Source organism: Acanthochromis polyacanthus, chromosome 5 (assembly GCF_021347895.1).
Source record: "Acanthochromis polyacanthus isolate Apoly-LR-REF ecotype Palm Island chromosome 5, KAUST_Apoly_ChrSc, whole genome shotgun sequence".
NCBI classification, from domain to species: Eukaryota; Metazoa; Chordata; class Actinopteri; family Pomacentridae; genus Acanthochromis; species Acanthochromis polyacanthus.
The window spans coordinates 44,555,546-44,574,983 of NC_067117.1; the positions used below are offsets into that span (position 1 = coordinate 44,555,546).

Here is a 19,438-nt window from a genome sequence, read left to right on the forward strand (position 1 = left end):
ATCCTTTTTCAAGTGGGGAAACTGCACAAACTGTGAGAAAAATCATCAATGAGAATCACCTGTCATTGAAAGTGGGAGGACACTTGACACTATGGGAGAGTGCAAAGAACAGAGAGTGAGAGCTGCCTTTAAACAGAACACTGAGCAGTAAAATACATTCACTAACTTACAGCATGAACAGTTTTCTACCAGCAGTCCTGTCTTGAATCACCTGCAGTAGCATCTTTATGTTCTCTTTATTCTCTTTTTCCATGTCTGTTTTCTGTCTGTGTTCCTTATTTTAACAGTTTAAGTTCATTTGTATCAGTTTTAGGTGAAACTGAAAAGAGCTAAAAGTGAACTATTGAGTTGAAATGTGTCCTCTGTGTTGGCTGATGAACATATGGGACACTCTGACACTTGTGTATAGAGTGGTATCCTAATGAAGATGTGTTTGATGTGACAGGTGATTGGCAGGAGGAGGAGAGTCTGACGGAGGAGCAGAGGAATGTTGGCAGCCATTTAGTCTGAGCTCAACAACGGAGGAAACATGGATTCTTCACAAAAAGTGAGAAACATACCACTGTAACATTATTATCATGAATTTGTTCTTTAAAATGTGTAAAGTTGCTCCAGTTGGTTAGATGGGCCGACCAAAGCCAGGTGACGTTGGCTGGAGAGATGTAGCTCTGCAGAAGCAGCTGTACTGAGGATATAATGGTGGACTGCTAGGAAGCTGCTTGTTCTTTGTTTGAGGCTGAACTAGCTGCTGATCATACTTTCTGAAAATGTCTTACATGGTGATGAAGATAAGTAACGGAAGAAAAGTCTTGTTTTTCAAGCAAGTTGTTCATGAAGGTAAAGAGCAGCATTTTCTTTGGTAGAGAATAATACTTTTGAGCATTGTGAGTTTACCAGCCTTTTCTTTCTCAAGAAATTCAGACAGTTGAACCCAGAAGTTTACTTACACTGTATAAACGACACATAACCCTTTTTTTAATTTACACGATCTGACATTAAATCTGGCAATGCTTCTCCTGTTTTATGTCAGTTAGGATGACCAAAATTATCTTTAAATGCCAGAATAACGAAAGAGAGATTTTTTTTGATAATTTTTATTATTTTCTTTACAATCAGAAGTTTGCATCCACTAAGATTGCTATGCCTTCAAGATGATGATGTCCTGACTTTGAAAGCTTTTGATAGATTAAGATGTATTTTCAGGCACACCTCAAACACACTGCTTCCTTGTGTGATGACATTAGAAAATCAAAAGAAATCTGCCAAGACATCAGGAAGACATTTGTGGGCCTCCACAGGTGTGGTTCATCCTTGAGTGCAATTTCCAGATTGCTGTGGTTTGACGTTTATCTGTCCAAACAATTACATGCACAGATCAACACCATGGGAATGTCAAGCCATTCTACTGCTCAAGATGGAGATTGGTTAAGGTTAGGATTGTTTTGGAGGGAAATGTGCTCATCAAGCCCAGAACAAAAGCAAACGACCTTGTGAAGATGCTGGCTGAGGATGGCCTGAGTACACCATCCCAACTGTGAAGCATGGGGGTGGCAGCACCATGTTGTGGGAGTGTTTTTGCTGCAGGAGGGACTGGTGCACTTCACAAAGTAGATGGCATCAAGAGGATAGAACATGTGGAATTATTGAAGCAACATCAGCCAGCAAATGAAAGCTTGGGCTTAAGTGGGTATTCCAAATGACAAGGACAGCGCTGGTGTAAATCTGAAACTGTTCACTACTGACTTAGAACTGCTTTCTGTTTCACTGTGCCCTCCATATCTGCCTCAGAAATTTCCTCAGATATTTGTGAAACTTGTCGATATCATCCAAAGGCCAGTGAAATAAATGCCTGTGGGCTTATCCATCAGGTCATCCAGAGACCACTGCACACTAAAACACACACTGAGAGACTTCCATCAGTACATCACATGCCCCACTAGATGAGACAAAATCTTTGATCTGTTAGAACAATGTGAAAGGTGCTTCTGCTCTGGGTTCCTCTGACCACAACTGCATCCTCCTTATCCCTGTCTACCACTGTACTGAAGCAAGGCAAAGTGCAGAACATCAGAGTGAAAGTTTGTCACACTCTGCAGGGATGTCTGGAGGTTACTGACTGGGACGTGTTTAAGGAGTCCTCAGCTGATATTGATGAACCGACTGATGTTGTGAGCAGCTGGGTCACAGACTGTGAAACCAGTGTTATTCCTGATAAAACTGTTAAACTATATCCAAACACTAAGCCATGGCTTTCTAAGAAGCTTAAAGACCTACTGTACAGAAAGAAAACAGTCTTCAGAGAAGGAAATACTCTAAATCTGTATAACTGACAGAAGGAAATAAAGTAGGAGATCAGGACCCACAAAAGACAATACAAAGACAAACTTGAGTCTCAGCTCAAAATGAACAACCTCAGTTCAGTCTGGGACGGCATGAATCTGATCACTGGGACTAATTAATGCGTCAATGAGAGAGTTCAGCTCAGTGGTTATAATTGTGATTTAGAGCTGGCTCAAAGTCTAAACAGTTTTTATGTCAGGTTTGACTCCCATGATTTTAGGGCTAAACATGCTGAGACTAAAAACTGTCTCATGTCAGCGTCTCCACAGAATCCCTTTCTTGATGTGGGCAATGTAATCTGGTGTCTCAAACAGTGCAGACCAAAGAAAAGTCCTCTACCTGATTACATCGGTGGCTGTTTATTGAAAACTTTTACCACGTCTGACTAAATGACCAAGATTGCTGCCGATGTCCCTGTCTATCTTATGTTTTGTTTGATTTTTCTTTAAATGGCTTTTATTTTGCTTGTAATTGTTTTACTGTTTTTTCAATTATTAAAACATTTCCTTTAATCGTTGCTATTCCTTTAACTGTTTTGTTGCTTTTGTTGTTTGATGGTGAACGCTTGTGTAACTGCTGCACAACAAATTGCCCGGGTCGTTGGGGTCAAATCCAAATTTCAGTGGCAGAATTACAGATCTTTTCTGGACTGGTATCAACATCTGGTCCCCTAGGAGAAACTAGAAAGTGTTGGTGGTCTGAATTGACCCTGCTGCCATTAAGACCTAAATCTGGACATTGATGTTGTTGAAGGTGAAAACTATCGGCCTCTGTAAATAGTTTTGTTGACATTGTGAGTGTGCTGTTGACACATTTCTAGGTTTCTAGTGACAAAGCTGCTAGCATGTCTGCAGATTCTTGATCTTGTTTCAGCCTCATGTCCAACTACATGGAATTGAGACTTTTAGGATAAATTTTTTCATGATTGCTCTTCCAACACTGCCTCTGTTTTTATCTTTGTCTTTTGCTACAGAAATGTAAACACAGCAATGGAGTGAGATGTCGGACCTCTGAGAGGATAAGGATGGTTCAGCAACAACAGCAAAAAGAGATGAATCACTCAGTTGTGAGCAATGTGGCAAGACTTTTATCACAGCAACAAAGCTCAGAATTCACAAACGTATTCACACTGTGGACAAACCATTCAGCTGTGATCAGTGTGGAAAGGCTTTTACTCAGAAGTGGAGCTTAAAAAGACATCAACTCATTCACAGTGGAGTTAAAACATTCAGCTGTGATCAGTGTGGAAAGGCTTTTAATCAGAAGAGTCATCTGGCAAATCATCAACTCATTCACAGTGGAGTGAAATTGTTCAGCTGTGATCAGTGTGAGAAGTCTTTTACACACAAGCGTGCGTTAAAAAGACATCAACTAATGCACAGTGAAGTTAAACCATTCAGCTGTGATCAATGTGGAAAGGCTTTTACTCTGAAGAGTCAGTTAAAAAGTCATCAACTCATGCACAGTGAAGTTAAACCATTCAGCTGTGATCAATGTGGAAAGGCTTTTACTCTGAAGAGTCAGTTAAAAAGTCATCAACTCATGCACAGTGGAGTTAAACCATTCAGCTGTGATCAATGTGGAAAGGCTTTTATCTGAAGAGTCAGTTAAAAAGTCATCAACTATGCACAGTGGAGTTAAACCATTCAGCTGTGATCACTGTGGAAAGGCTTTTATTTCAAGAGTCTTAAAAAGTCATCAACTCATTCACAGTGGAGTTAAACCATTCACTGTGATCAGTGTGTGAAAACCTTTACCAACATGAACAGTTGTTGATCCATCAATGCCCCCATTCTGGTAGAAAGCGGTACCACTGTGACTCCTGTGAAAAAACTTTCAAGCACCAACAGAGCTTAAAATGTCACCAACGCATCCACACTGGCCATGATGTGTGGATATGTGATCACTGTGGCAAACTATTTGTAATGTACTCACAGTTAAAAGCTCATGAAGTGACCCACACTGGGGTTAAACCATACATTTGTGACCAGTGTGGGAAACGCTACAGCTCCAATGCAAAACTCAAAATTCACCAACGTGTCCACACTGGGGAGAGACCATACAGATGTGATGAGTGTAAGAAGACTTTTACAACTTTGGGTTCCCTGAAACGACACCAGCAGATCCACACCAGAAAGAAAGCATTCAATCAGTGTCACAGTGAGGTATGTAAAGACTGGTCTCAGTCACAGTGTACACACAATTGTGTATTGGATAATTTTGGATATTGCTGCAAAATTGTTTCAAAACTGTGAACAACTGTGGTCAGTTGAATTCTGTTAACACATTATCAGCTATCGTTCAGTCTAACCTGTATTCATTTTGACACAGAAATCTGGTCCAGGTTAATCTGGGGATGTAGGTTAGATTAGGAATTCTGATGTAATCAGACAACTGAATGTTAAATTCCAACAGGTAAAAGTGTCTTCAGATGTCATTTGGGGTGCTCTCTATCTCAGGCAAGGCATCAGTTCTTCAATGCTGCAGGAAACACTGACGTTCTCTGTGTTTGTGTGTTTGTTTTCCAAGAACAGAACAGATGGACAACACCCTCAGACTTGTCAGCACTCTTCCAATGGTGAACAGTGCTGCTTTGACCAGTCTGGACCAACGTCCAACCAACAGGGAACCCTACAACGACACCAGCGTATGCACACTGGACACAGACTGAACCCTGCCAAGAAGATTTCTCCCATGCAGGGTTCAGTAAAGTTCTTGAAGTCCTCCACAAACTTAAAGTCCTTGAGATCCGGCTTCACAGAATTCAGGTCTAATTTCTTGTTTAGTGTCTTCATTGCTTCGTTGCAAAATCATTAAGAGGAAAGCTGTCCGTGACAGACGTGGACTGGTAAATTAATGAAACCATTCAAAGTGGTTACTCAGTTAAATGCAGGGCTTAAAGTTTTCCGCGCTGGAAATGTACCATTTAAAAATTCATCATCTCCGTCCCGAAGGCTCCAACATGTGCGTCATTGTGCATTCAGTTGCTCCGCTTTAATCAATCAAACTCCAAATCCTACATTAAAAATATACACCTTCTGTCCAGGCATGCGACTTTCTGATAGAACTTTATCCAATACAGTTTTCTAACTGCGAGTGCGCATCGACTGCTGGTGCACGATGTCTGCACCCTCTTGGTTCGGCATCGTCAGTGCGCTGAGCCACTGATAAGAAATACAGTATCCCACAAACAAAATCCAAATGTGCAATATTTGTTGGTGTTTTTTGTATTATATTTAAAGGGAATTACTGGAACACATTGATATATATTGCATATTATTTATTTTATTTCTGCTTGGACTGTAGACCCATTCCACGTGTCCAGCCCTGTGGCTGCCTGGTCTGTCAGAGCGCACGGAGCTCCAATCTGTGAGTGGTGCGGTGAAAGAATCGAGCAGCTGATCACTGTCAATAGCGTTGGAGCTTGTGTTTAGCTCAAAGACGCAGATTACTAAGTTTGCTCAGACTTTGTGTGACAGAGGAGAGAGGATGTGTCTCTGCTGATTAACAAAGAGAGCAGCCGCTGCCGCGATCCTGAGCCGCGGTGCGTTGACTCGCCCCAATTTGGCGTAAGTGCGTCAGTGCGATCCGCGTGCATGTCCACAGTCCCCATGGTTTCGCCACAAAATAAAAACAAACGGGCTTAGATATTGAATTTTAAAAAGTAACAAAAACAGAAGGTGTTGATTTGTTTGATTTCTTAATCTTTAACATTTTTCTATGTGTTTTACAACAGCAAAAAGGAAAAAGGAAACATTTATTTAGTTTGCTGGATTTTATTTTGAAAGGAAAAAAAATCAAAGATCAAGCCATACGGATTTGTCCCATTATTCTCCTCAGAGAACATCTGTTTAGTTAAATATGCACAAACTGAATGTAGCTTAGGTGATATGAACCTTTTTTATTTGAGGACATAGGATGTTTGTAATAATGAGTTAAATAGCTCTCAGCAGATTTTCTGACCTATGCATCTGAATGATGTCTAGCCACAAACAAAAAATCTCAATCTTAAGCAAATATTGTTAGTAAGAACAGAACGAACGTATGGGTTGTGTGAAATGAATAATGATAGATAGTTAAATAAGAATGTTCTTAGCCTGCTTTTCACCGTTTTTTCTTCCAAAATATAGATAAAAAATAGAAACATTTAAATTGAAGCCAACTGAACAAATTATACAGTGAATACATTTTTTCCCTTACCAAAAACAACAAAATGTGTGTCAGTTCAAATTGAAAATCAAATGATTTAAACTAATCACAACAGATTATTGAGGTGTATCAAATGAGCAGTTACTAACATGTATGTGTGGTTATGTGCTACAAGAGGGCTTCTTATCAGTATCTTCTGACTCCAGAGGAAAAGGCCAGAGTAGAAGTTCTTCAGCATGAGCAGTCCATTGCTGCCAGGACCCAGATAAACCAGATCAGGAAGGCCCGGACTTCTTTGCTAGTTACAGAGTTTGAGAGAGTCAGCTCATGATCAGCTTATTCAGAGGTATCTTATATTGTGAGGCAATAACTAAAATTGCATTTAAGAGTTAAATACTAGTACTTTTATTACCTGCTGAAATACAAAGTTGGTATAGCAAGTGACATATGACAGTTTATTCTCTTGTAGTGTTCCAGAGAATATTAAATTTTTTCAAACAGTATTCTCCAAAGCACTTCATATTCTCTTGAGACTGGACACTTGAGATAATGTTGTAAGTAAAATTGTGCCTTATGAAGGAAAGCAGCAGAGTTTTTGTAGCAGTTTGTTGTGGTTGGTGTTGTTTTGAGTTCTTGTTAAATCTACTGAAGAGATAAAAATTATTATAATGCATGTACTTGGTTTTCATGATTTTTCCCCTTTACACTAAAATAAATCTTTGCAATTATAGTGATGTGGTATTGAAACATTAACACAAAAAAAATCTGACTTTGGCACTTTCTAAAAATGTCTTAAGTTTTGGCCAAGTAAGGTTTTAACATTTTGAGCAACAACAAAAATAGTGGGATCATAATCGGCATCATTTCCACCAGATGACCTCATATTTGCTTCTGAATTAATAGAAATCTCATATATATTGTGTTTTAGTGAGTTTTAAAATACATTTAAATACGTTATTGACAGTATAAATTGGATCTTAGAAGTTCAGGCTCAGGATTTTTTCTCACTTTAAGCCCTGATTTAATTTCTGATTCCTTTGTTCTTGATTTGATAAACTTTGCGTACAGGTTGTTCTTCTTTTTGCAAGCCTTTTTTAAGCCTGTGGTTAACCATGGGCAATCTTTGTATCTATTCTTCTTCTTATCTATTTATAATAGGACAGTATTATTAAATGACATAATGAATATTTCTAAAAAGTTCTCATATGCACTGTCAGCATTTTCTTCATTGTACACTGAACTCCAGTCCCTGTTCCAACAGGGCGTTGAACAGCGCATTAGTGTTTGTTCAGTCTGTAAATGCTTCTGGCTAGCTATCTTGAAATTTTGTTTTTTCCTACATTTCCAGTCTTTATCGTGAACACAGGTAAGTGGTCTGATATGTCACAGATCAGCAATCCATTTGTGCATTCCATATGAGTGTCATTGGTAAAAATATTATCGATTAAAGTAACACTGCTGCTTGTTATTCTACTGGGTTTTGTAATAGATGGAAAAAGCTCATACTATTGTGGGAAATGGTGTGTTTATAATTGCTCAGTGTGCATATTAAAGAGTTGTATTGGTTCTGAGGAATAGGAAGGTCAAGAGCATCATTACCATGGTGTGACTGTAATGAAACAAAGAAGATAAGTCCAGCTTTATTTTACTTATTACTCGTGATTGAAACCAAGGATGATCAAGACATAAAGTGATTGATAATCAAAGTACAGACAGTTTTTGATAATAAGGTACAGATAGTTTTTGACGTAAGCTGTATCAGTAAAGAACATGAGCGAGTTGTATGTGCAGTTTCTAATCTTGCTTTGCAGAAGCGAAGTCATTCCTACGTGAGCGTAATGACAAACATCTGCTGTGACAGAGGACAGCGGAACAACGCAGCATCGGAAGGGGCGGCCGGCCTTGATAGATAGCTATACCACACTGTTAGAGTATAAGAAGACTGGGTCAGGAACAGTTAGCGTCTGATTCCATCCCAACTGACTGAACACTTATTGACGGTTAGGGGACAGAGGATTCAGGCCCAGAGCTCTGTATCGCACATTCAATTTTGCTGTAATAAATACTTTTTGATTTAAGCAAGAAGTCTCCTGACTACTCCATCAAAAGAACTGGGCGGAAACAGCCTTACACATATTTTGTTGGTTTGTTTAATTGTAGGATAGGCTGATTTCCAACAATTTGGTGCCGTGACCCGGATGGAGAAGGAGAATTGACAATAGACGTACATTTGAACAAACAACGGACATACAAAGGACTTTTTGACAACTTGGGCGCCCTATAAAAGGTAAGCAGACGCCTGTTGACATCAAAGTCTGCTATTGGCTATTCCAGAAACTGTTGTCAGAATTCCTCCTGTGTGTTCTAGGTATACAAAATTGAATGTGCTTCTGGAAAGAAATGAAAATGATGAAGAAGTGGCTAGGTTAATGGAAATAAAAAGGATGAAAATGATGAAGAGCGCTAAGGTTAATGGAAATGGAAAAAGTCACTGATCCACAGAGGAATAGAATCTCTTGGCTGGATACTCTGTTCTGGGTTAGAAAACCCGGGGGGTTTAGGAGTCCCTCCAAAAGGTGGATAGAGCAGAGGGCCTATTCTGCAACCCGAAGTGTAATGTAATCCCTGTTAGGCAACAGTTCTTAGGCTGGCAAATAGCCTGGACGGTTTGGTATAAGCCTGGATCGCTGACGAGTGGTTTGAAAATACTGGGTTAGAAGCTCTGAGGACGTGGTCCCCTCTAAAAGCTTGAAAATAAAATATAAAAAGACAAAAAAACAGTGATGAAAGCCAGTGACTAAAAAAGTGAATGAAATGGACAACCGGTTTTTATGTGTTGTTGTGTCTTGTGGAATCTCACTGAGACAACGTGAACGGTACTGCCTAGTGTAACTGCGTCTCAGAGAGTATGAATGAGAGTGTGAATGAGGAGCTCATGTATAACTGGAATGAAAAGTAACTGAATCAGCGGACAGCCTGAAACCTAACGGTGTAAACATAAAGCTGTTGTCAGTTGAAGTAGGTTACTGAGTCATTCATTAGGTTCTAGGTGGGATTTGACAGTAACTCTAAAACAATTCTCAGTCCTGGGATTAGAACCCCAGCAGAAATCCGGAATACAACAGTGTATTCTAGAAGCTTGATTTCTGAGGACTCTGAATTGGCTCAAGAAGCATTGATACTGGTCAAACACACCCTGTAGTACACATTCTGATCAAACATGGAGGAAGAAGAACAAAAAAGGGCATTTAGTCCTTAGAAAAACAGTGGGAAGTAGCTGTAACTCAATTATTCAGTGGAGAAAAGATTGTTTGATGACACAAAATTCAAAGAACTAAAAGAATCAGGACTAATTTTAGATGACAAAGACCCACTGCTGTGGAAACAATTATCAAACTTAGAGAATGACATAATCAAAGATGGACAGCGAAAGATGTAAAAGACTGGTTGATGATGAAAAGAGAACGTTGTTGAAGGCTGAAGAGATTAATTGAGACCTGAGGGATAAAGTGTGTTTTGGCTCATAAATGGAAAGATGGTAAAATCGAGTGAGTGTAACTGATGGTAAAAAGTACGTAGGGGAAGGGAGATGAGAAAGGTTTTCGTATGTGTGCACAAAATGTTGTTGTTGTTGAGATGGAAAGAAAAGAGAAAGGGGCAACTTGTTTGCCATGAACTTTATGTAATTAAAAGAACAATAAAGATCTGTGTAAGATTTGAAACTAAAAAAAGAGAAAAACAAGCATTGAACGACCGTATTACCCGGACCTTCGCTCAAAGAGCTGATTATAGTGAAATAGGACAGACTAAACAACAAGACGGAAAATCAACAAAGGACTTTAAAGTAAGACTGGAGGCTGTGTTTACGAGACACAGTGGACTGACAGACGACAGACAAGGGAGCGAACTTTTCCAACAACACCTGAAGACTGTTTTTATAAATAATCTCCGGCCAGGGCTGAAAAACTGGTTGACTAAACATAATGTAGCCCTCCCCTCTCAAACCCTCACACAGGCCATGAATTGGGTAAAACATGCTGAGACAGTAATCGTAAAAGGAACAGGAAAAGAAGACAAGACAGCTAGCGTCTTCTATCAAAATGATAACAAACAAAACTGTGAGGTGCAAATGAGACCTGTGGCATGTTGCTCAAAAAAAAAAAAAAATTAGATCCAGTAGTAATTGTATACAGGCAGTTATAGTAGCAGCAGCAGCAGCAGTACACACATCTGCTGATGTGGGATTATTTCTGCCTTTTCAGCTTCTTTAAAAAAAACAAACCAAAAAAAAACAAACCACAGAAGATACACAAAACATTTATCATTTCTTCAGGGCCTGTGAAGAAATGCTCTTCTGTGTTGCAGAGATGAATTATCAGTAGAGGTTTAACCTCCAAGATCAATTGTAAAATTTATTACTGTTAGGAATGGTGGATGTGGAGAACCCAGACGCAGACATCACTGAGAGAACGCTAGGCATAATTAAAAGAATTTATTGAACTAAATCAAAGAAACCTTTACAAACTGAAAGCGAGACTGAGTGGACAAAAAACTAAACTAGACAAAGGCAAAATGGCAGACTAAGAAGGGTGGACAGAAACTAACACAGGAGGAACAAACAGGCTTAGACAAAAGCAACAAACAACAGAATCTAAAAGGATAAATTCAGACAAGAAGACTAAAGGTGGAAGAAGGGACAAAGAGGCAGCAAAAGGGCAGAATCCTGACAATTACAATTCATTTAGTACAACATTGTCTCCATTCAGTCAAATTAAACCAGCTTCTAAATTGAATACTAGCTGCAATAACTTGATAATGTAACTCCTATTATGTGTTGGTAACTTTAGATTTAAAACCTAGATATCAGTTTGTCTTTCGACACAGTTGCACTTAATATAGACTATGGTTTTAGACACTAAAAATGATGTTATTGTGTTTATAAAAAACTTTCTTACAAAAAGCAGAGAAACATGAATTGAATTCACAGTATCTGCACTACATGTGCCTTTCTTCCATTTAAACTTGTTTCTTACCTGTAATCTGAATTCAGGATGTGTATGATCACAGAAATCACTTTATGATCCAGTATGCTTTGTAAGAATGATCATAGAGACCTGCAATGGACTCAGTTAAATAGGAATCAAAATTGTTCATATGTTTAGAGATTTGGCATTTTTCAGTGACAAGCATTTATGAAGTGAAATGACGACTCAACAGATCTCAGCTCTTTGAAAGTTTATCTTTAACCTCAGAATTATGACATAATTACAGTTTCCTCCAAATTTAAAACAAATTTAGCAAAAAGAGCTTCGTCGTATATTTTGTGTTGGCCTAAGGTTAGCTTAGGCCAAAAGGGGGAATTGTGGGAAATGGTGTGTTTTATAATTGCTCAGTGTGCATATTAAAGAGTTGTATTGGTTCTGAGGAATAGGAAGGTCAAGAGCATCATTACCATGGTGTGACTGTAATGAAACAAAGAAGATAAGTCCAGCTTTATTTTACTTATTACTCATGTGATTGAAACACTACACTACACAATACATAATATTTAGGAAATCCTCAGTTTCTTGATGTTTTTCTGTATTAAGTAAATTGATGTTGAAGTCACCACAAATATAAATAGTTTTCCCAGTTATTTGCGAGAATGTCTGGATGATCCGATCATTAAAAGTCTTTATGTTAGCTCCCGATGTTCTGTACACTCAACTTAAAATATATTTTTTATTTTCTATGGATAATTCAACTGATATACATTCTAGTACATTATTAATTGCCATTGACATTTCATCTAAAATTTTGTAAAGCGGCAATACATTCTAAAATCCATTGAATGAGCAAGTCATACATATTTATCTAGTTCATTGAGATTCTTGATTACAAGGACTTTAGCCTCTTCAGGTGCACCATTAAGTTTAATGAAGATTTTACAATTTCTCACCCAAGTTCCTTGTATTTTCTTTTGCTTCTTTAGCAGCCTGGCTTTCTTCCGGGTTAGGTGCTCGTTGATAAACACGTCTGTTCCTCTCAGCATCCGTCCTTGTTTCAGCAATGCGTTTTTATACTTTCTATTTCCGAACCTCAGGATCACCACAGGAACGTCCGTGCTTCTTCTCTTTGGTAGAGGGTGACATGCCTCCACGTTGTCTTCTTTTATGTCAATTCCTTTTTCCTGTAGAAATGACACCACTTGGTGCTCTATTGAGCTCACCCCCCCCTCGTCCAGATCTCCTCCGTTGCTTCTGTCCGCCACTGCTTGTGCGTATGACCTCGGTTTTATCTTTATGCCACACAATTTACTGTCCCGTCAGTAAATGGCATTGAATTCCTTCATGAAATGAACTGATTGGTAAAGTATTGATATGGATTTGTTTTCCCGATGCAAGCATCTTGCTTCTTTTTTTTCCTTCCCTGTGACACTATTGACATCTTAAGTGAGTTTTGATTTCTCAGTACACTGGAGGCTTTTATCTTGTCTCTGTTCAATTCTTTTCGTCTGTGTGATAGAAATTCAAGATGATAGAGGGATTTGATTGGCCGTTTTCAGCCAAGTAACAAAAAGACACCTTAATTTGCCTTTCTGAATGCAATGTGATTATTTGCTGAGACATTATTAAGCTATTGTAGTGTCTAAGAGTGGAATCAATAGACTTTTGGGCAAACTAAGATTACTTTGCCTGTGCGGGCGGTTTTATGTTTCACATTACATTTTTGAAAATGAAATCATGCACAAGTTGAAGGCGTTCACATCGTAGTAATGAGTTTTTCCACACTTTCTGAAAGCTCTGTCACTATTCTGTGGTTTTCTTTTGGTATTTCAGTGTTTAGGGTGTTGTTTTTGTCTCCTTTTTTGTCTATCTTGGCTTGTCAGGAAGCATTACTCTGACAGCTGTTTTGTTGTTTCTTCAAGATTGAAAGCAGAGTTTAAGACCAGTCCTCAGGGGGCAGGAAAATAAGTATAATTTTGAGCCATCAGGCATAACTGGAGTGAGAGAACCGAAGCCCATAAAAGTCCTTCAGTGGACAAAAGAATGCTACGGTATCTCCTGTTCTTCAGCACAGAGCCACTGGCTTTTATAATAATGTCCTTTATTCCTTTATGACAATGTGGGTTTCACCATTTAGCGGTGGAGCACTGATTGTGATCTTGTGAGTGCAAATAACCAGCTATCAGCTTTTGTGATTCAGCGACAAACATTTAGCCGTTGTTTTCCCGCTCTTGTTTCTGTGCCACTAACCCTAAACAAATGAATGTTTGCATGGTTTTGGCCGTGCGCATGGTGCCATGCATTGAAGGGGGCAACAATCCCTCAATTGTTTCCTTTTTTTACATATTTAGTGGGATGCAAGTTGAGTTGGGAGCAGCAGCTAAGTGTCCGGCCATCAGGTTTGGCTCTGCACAGATACTGGATTTGTTTTTTTATGCTCGGTTTTGTGACAACCCCTGATCATTCTCACACGTCAGCATGTTGCTTTGTGTGTTCTCACTCGGCATTCTCAGAGTTTGCAGAGCAGGACAGTCAGTTTTTGTATAGTTGGACATTTTTCATCAGCCTGCTATTACAGAGGGACTGTTCTTAGGCATTTCAGAATTTAGCTGGAGTAGTGAATCTATTTACAAATGCAATGCAGATGAGCAGCTCTTTTTTACTTTTTGGACATTTAGAAAGACAAATACTTGTTGCAAGCGCCTAGTAGGATTCATGATTTACACACTGATTCTGAAAAATAATACTTATGTGTTGTTTTTGGTGTGAATATCGTCCCAGTTGAAGCAGCTGCCTGGTCAAACAAACCTATTTACAATTGTAGAAATTCCTCTGGTTTCAACAGATGGCTATGAGCAAACAAAATATGTTCTTTGTTCACACATGCCTCATCCTAAAAAAAAAAAAAAAAAACATGATGGAAATCTGATCTTTACACATACAAGCCATTGTTGTGTGTGTGTGTGTGTGTGTGTGTGTGTGTGTGTGTGTGTGTGTGTGTGTGTGTGTGTGTGTGTGTGTGTGTGTGTGTGTGTGTGTGTGTGTGTGTGTGTGCGCACATGCATGTGTATGTGCTTCAGTCTTTGTTTACCTTCTTTGCTTTCAGAGTGCTTAATGCACACACATACAGCTGCCACATTCATTCTTATACAACAGGGGAAAATAAAGCACTTGTTGGATATGGGACAGTTAAAAAATAGTATTTTGTAAATAGTAGCCTACTCTATTTTTTAAAGAGCATCATTAACATCTTTTATTCGTATTTGTCCCACAAAATTTTTTTTTTTTTTTGCTGTTGTTGTTTCAGCTGCACTACCCACAGATTATAGGCTGCTGTTTCAGTCTGGCTGTCCTGGAGCTTTTTGGTGTGAAAATTCCTCAGAGTCATTCTCAGGTCGTTTCAGATGCATCCCACCCATGCAGTCACACTGACTCGTGGATTACCATTTTCTTTGTTCGGCTAATTGCATTATTGTGGCTTTTTAAAAATCCAGTAGGTGGTGTGTGAGCCGGTGAATGAATGTACAATCACTTATGGATGAGATTTATTTCTTCACATGTAAATGAAATGCTTCGTTTTCACCGTCTGCTGTGAAGTTTCCACAGTCTGGATGGGACACTTTAAATCATTTCACGGTGAGAATTGATTAAGTGTGGATTTTTATTAGCATTTGTAATAAATGTAATCTTAGTATTATCCTACAGTGGCCTCGGGTTATTTCCTGATATCGCAACGTCATGCCAGAAATTCATTAATTGGTGACTGATGTGCCATTTCTCAAAAGCTGAGTGACAAAGATAATGCTGCAAAATCCCTTCTTGCTGATATCATCTTTTAAATAGACCAGGCCCATGTAACCTAACACCTTGGTGGGAATGCACTCAGTCAAGCCGATTGTTTCTGCTCACATACAGTTTCTTGTGTGAGATAAGTATGGCCTGGCTGCAGAGAGAACAACAAGGCCTTAAAAGCGTGGATGAGACATCGACTGTCAACGCCTCGGTTTGTCAGATTCTTAACCAGATTCGTGCTCAAGCAGCGCCAAAGTTGACGAGAATGAACATTGTAAACAGCAGTGTGTACGTGTGGTGGCTTTCCAGTAAGATATGGTTTCTGATATCACATCATCCCAGACTAATATTCAGACTATTAGTCAGGATGTGATGAGCTGAGCTGGTGCCTGCTGTGATTCATGTAGCAGCTTCTGAACAGGCAGCATAAATGTTATGGCACAGAGGATGTGAGTCAGGACAGAGAGAATCCAGTTCACTGGGCCATTACTGCAGCTGAAAGGAAGAGGAGGAAGTTGGTTTGAAGATTTGTCACCATAAGATCTCTCTGTTTTAGAAAGGGGGTGGGTTCCTCTCAGGAATGTGAAAAGACCTGGGTGTTGGGAAGGTTTTTCCCCTATAAATAAGACTAACTAGTCACAAGATTCAGTGTTTGAGGGACAGCTAGTTCTATAGTATGAACGCACAGAAGGCACAATGTTAATGTTCTGTTTGGATCACTTCATGTATTGCATTAAGGTGATAGTTTTAAAAGTTCAATTAAAAAACTTTAAAATCTGTATGTTTTTTTTAAAGTAAAATAACAGCAAATATCTGTAATTTTTAGTTTGAAATAAAAGTGCATTTTTACATTCACACATTATATAATAATAAATTATTATTTGTATAAAATATCATTTTTGTGTGTTTCTCTTTACAATCAACATGTAAATTAATACTTTTTTCTAGGATTTTACTGGAAATTATTGGTAGTTTAACAAGAAAAGTAAAGTTATGTAAAACAGTTTTAAAATATGTAGAATGTTTTTATTTAACAATTTAAAAATTGTGTAAGATAATAAAATGTTACATTTTTAGGATTTGGATATCTTTAAAATGTTGTTTTGTTTTGTAGTTTTTGTGTGTTTTGTTGATTTCAATCATTTAATTCAGTTGGTACTATTTTACAGCCAAATGTTATAAAAGGACAAATCACAATTTAAAAAAAACAGACTTTTGATGTGGACATTTTGCGCAGCCTGTTTTTCACAGTTAATATGTGAATTTTTAAAATAAATCTGGGATTTTTCCGAGTTATTATTTGTAATTCTGTAAAATGATTAACTATTGCAGTTTTAAAAAAGTTTTTTAAAAATGTATTTTTTCAGTATGTGGAATATTGGCTAATATGAAAACCAAAAATAGTGCAAAAACTTCCAGTCTTCACCACAGTTATTATTGAAAACCAGCATTATGAACTAAAGTGGTTGTTCAGTGGCTAAATCTGCATCATGCATGTGCTGAGCCACAGGTTTGTGCAGAGCAACAGGTCAATCAGAAAGCGACCCTCTTCTCTCTGTTGTCCCTCATCCTCCCAACATGCTCTGGTTGGTTCCTTATTTCACTTCAAATCTTTTGACTGCATCTAAAGTTCTGCTTAAAGCTCATTTGGGGCAGTTGTCCTACTCAGGCACTCATCAGCGGTGCTGGGAGGTGATACATCCATCTGCGCCTGTGACGGCCGCTAATCCTTGACAACTGTGCCCCTCTGGCACCGTATCCGTTGCACTGCTGCTTGTGTGATACAATAGGCTCCCATCCTTTGTCCTTGAAATTGTTTGAATTAGCACAACGGCGGGGGCTGGGGTTGCAAACATCAGAGTTACTCAAAAGGATTGACAAAATCACATGAGCATGATAGCTTGGAGGTGGTAGACGTGTTTGACAGATAATCAGCAGTAAAATCAATACAAGTGACAGATATAGAATCAGTGCAGCCCTTTGAATGAGTCTAACTTTGGACCTCTGCTAGTGTGCTGTGCAGCACAGTGGGCAATGTTTGATCAGTGGTTTATGTCAGAACTGATCCCCTGTAGAAGATGGACTTGTAGTGTGTTTTTAAGGGATCACTTCTATTCAAATCTGGCCTAAGTTGCCTTATACCTTTATACCTTATTTACCTTTATGAAACATGTTTGCACTTTTATTCAAATCAAAATCAAATTAAATCAAGCTTTATTGTCATTTAGCTGTAAATACAGCTGAAGTGCACACAAGATGAGCGAATGTTTCTTCAGGATCCAGTTTGAAACAATTAAACTTTACAGTAGAGAAAAAAAACTTCACTTCATTTTAGTTCATGTTTTTCTACTTCATTTATCTTTAACATGCTAATTTTTCCCAGACAGAGCTATACAATGTGGTACTACACTATAAACATTTACAAAATGAACATTTAGTGAAAGCTTTGTGTTGGTGCACAATGTTGTATTATATTACACCACTAACATATCATTCTGGGACATTAATGTTCATGCTTTTAATCTTGTTACTGCTTTAGAACTGCTAACTGCCTGATTTACTCTAAAGAAGCTTGTGTCTACATTTATTCACTGAATTTAAAGTCATTTTTTTCTCTTCCATTTATCTAGTGAATCCTTTTTAATAAGTCCTTAAAATGTGTTGTACTGTTTACCATTGATTTCTTTCTTTTATTTCAACTTTTTTTTAAAAATAGATTTATAAACCTATTGTATTTTGACTGATGCACAACAACACAACAAGCCTTCAAAACGAATTTTTCACTTCCAGCACTCATTGCAGAACTCTCAAACCTGTTGTGCTTGTTGATACATGATCCACTGAACAAATGCTAAGTAGGTGTGTGTGGCTGCATGTATGAGTGTGTGTGCTTAGATAAGCCACATGCAATCACTTGTCCCACCACCAAACTTGCAACATGTCCTAGTTGGACCTCCCAGCAGCTGCTGACACTATTCACACTCTGTGACGAAGTGTTTAGTTGCATCAGTTAAACCATCACAAACACTAAGCACACAACACTTCATGACCAGCACACATGCGATGGCCGGGAATCGAACCTGGGTCAACTGCTTGGAAGGCAGCTATTCTCACCACTATACCACCATCACTATGAAATGGACTGTTTTTGTGTGCTCTCAGGAGTTCAAACGGATAAGAGAAGTAGGTGCAGAGAAAAGGGAGGAAATGAACATCAGCCAGAAGCCCTGATCTCTGTCACGACACACAACATCTTAGTATTTTCTACAGCAAAACAACCTGATGAAAATGAAACTAAATCTTGAATCATTCTTGAAACAACTTTCACATAATGGGAAAGTGATATTGATGAGCCTATTGATTCCACATTCCCATGGTCTGCAGTCTTTTTTTTATAACTTTCTTTTCAGACTTTGGCTAGAGTCATTTTGTTGTTTATAGCCTGTATTATATTTTGAACTGCTGGTATTGATTTCAGATTGTCCTTTGGTGCACTGGAATTATACAGGGCAAACTAACTTTATTTTGTTCTGTTGTTGTGTTATAACTTAGTACTGTGTTTGATGATCTCTGTCAGATGAGAAGATGAGGTGGAGGACAGTGGAGGAAGTTCCATGGTGTAATGGTCATCACTCTGGGCTCTGGATCCTGGTGTCCCTGGACTTAATGGAGATGATAGGGGATGAAAAGTTGTGTGCATTTTTCTGACCACCAAGCCTGTCCTCCAGTACCCACCAACTTTAACCTCCACCAACAGGTGAGCAGAGACTCTGCTGACCTCAGGAGAGCTGCACGGAGCAACAGGGAGAGACGGAGCTCCAATATTTAAGTGATTAGATCAATGTGTAAAGCAAGGGTGGGAACACGACAGATGTTTGTATGTGAAGCCAAATTTTGCGCTTTCATCACACAGAACAGAAAGCAGTAGCACAGGAGTTGTCATGGCCGAGTGGTTAAGGCGATGGACTAGAAATCCATTGGGGTCTCCCTGCGCAGGTTCAAATCCTGCTGACAACGTTTGACTCTTTTCCGCAGTGGCAATCTATGAAATAAGAAGAGATGATGTTTAAGTGATGATGTCATAATAAGCGCGTGAGAAAGTCCTGATTTGAATATCATGTCATTTCTGCACAGGCACTCACCTTTGATATAGAGGATGTGAGTGTTGCTTT

At 38.7% G+C, this 19,438-nt stretch overlaps 1 protein-coding gene and 1 non-coding gene across 3 annotated transcripts in view; both read left to right on the forward strand.

Moving 5' to 3' along the window:
* Positions 1 to 19,438, forward strand: part of LOC127534128 (gastrula zinc finger protein XlCGF26.1-like) — a 39,769-nt gene continuing 20,331 nt past the window's right edge. The window contains exons 1-2 of one of the 2 annotated variants that reach the window (XM_051948614.1): positions 1 to 115; positions 446 to 547. In XM_051948614.1, coding sequence (XP_051804574.1) covers positions 530 to 547 — 18 coding nt within the window. In that variant the 5' untranslated portion in view covers positions 1 to 115; positions 446 to 529. The remainder of the gene's footprint in view (positions 116 to 445; positions 548 to 19,438) is intronic. The other variant, XM_051948613.1, reaches the window with a different exon arrangement.
* Positions 19,202 to 19,283, forward strand: trnas-aga (transfer RNA serine (anticodon AGA)). The gene has a single exon. It is a non-coding gene; the product is annotated as a tRNA-Ser (tRNA).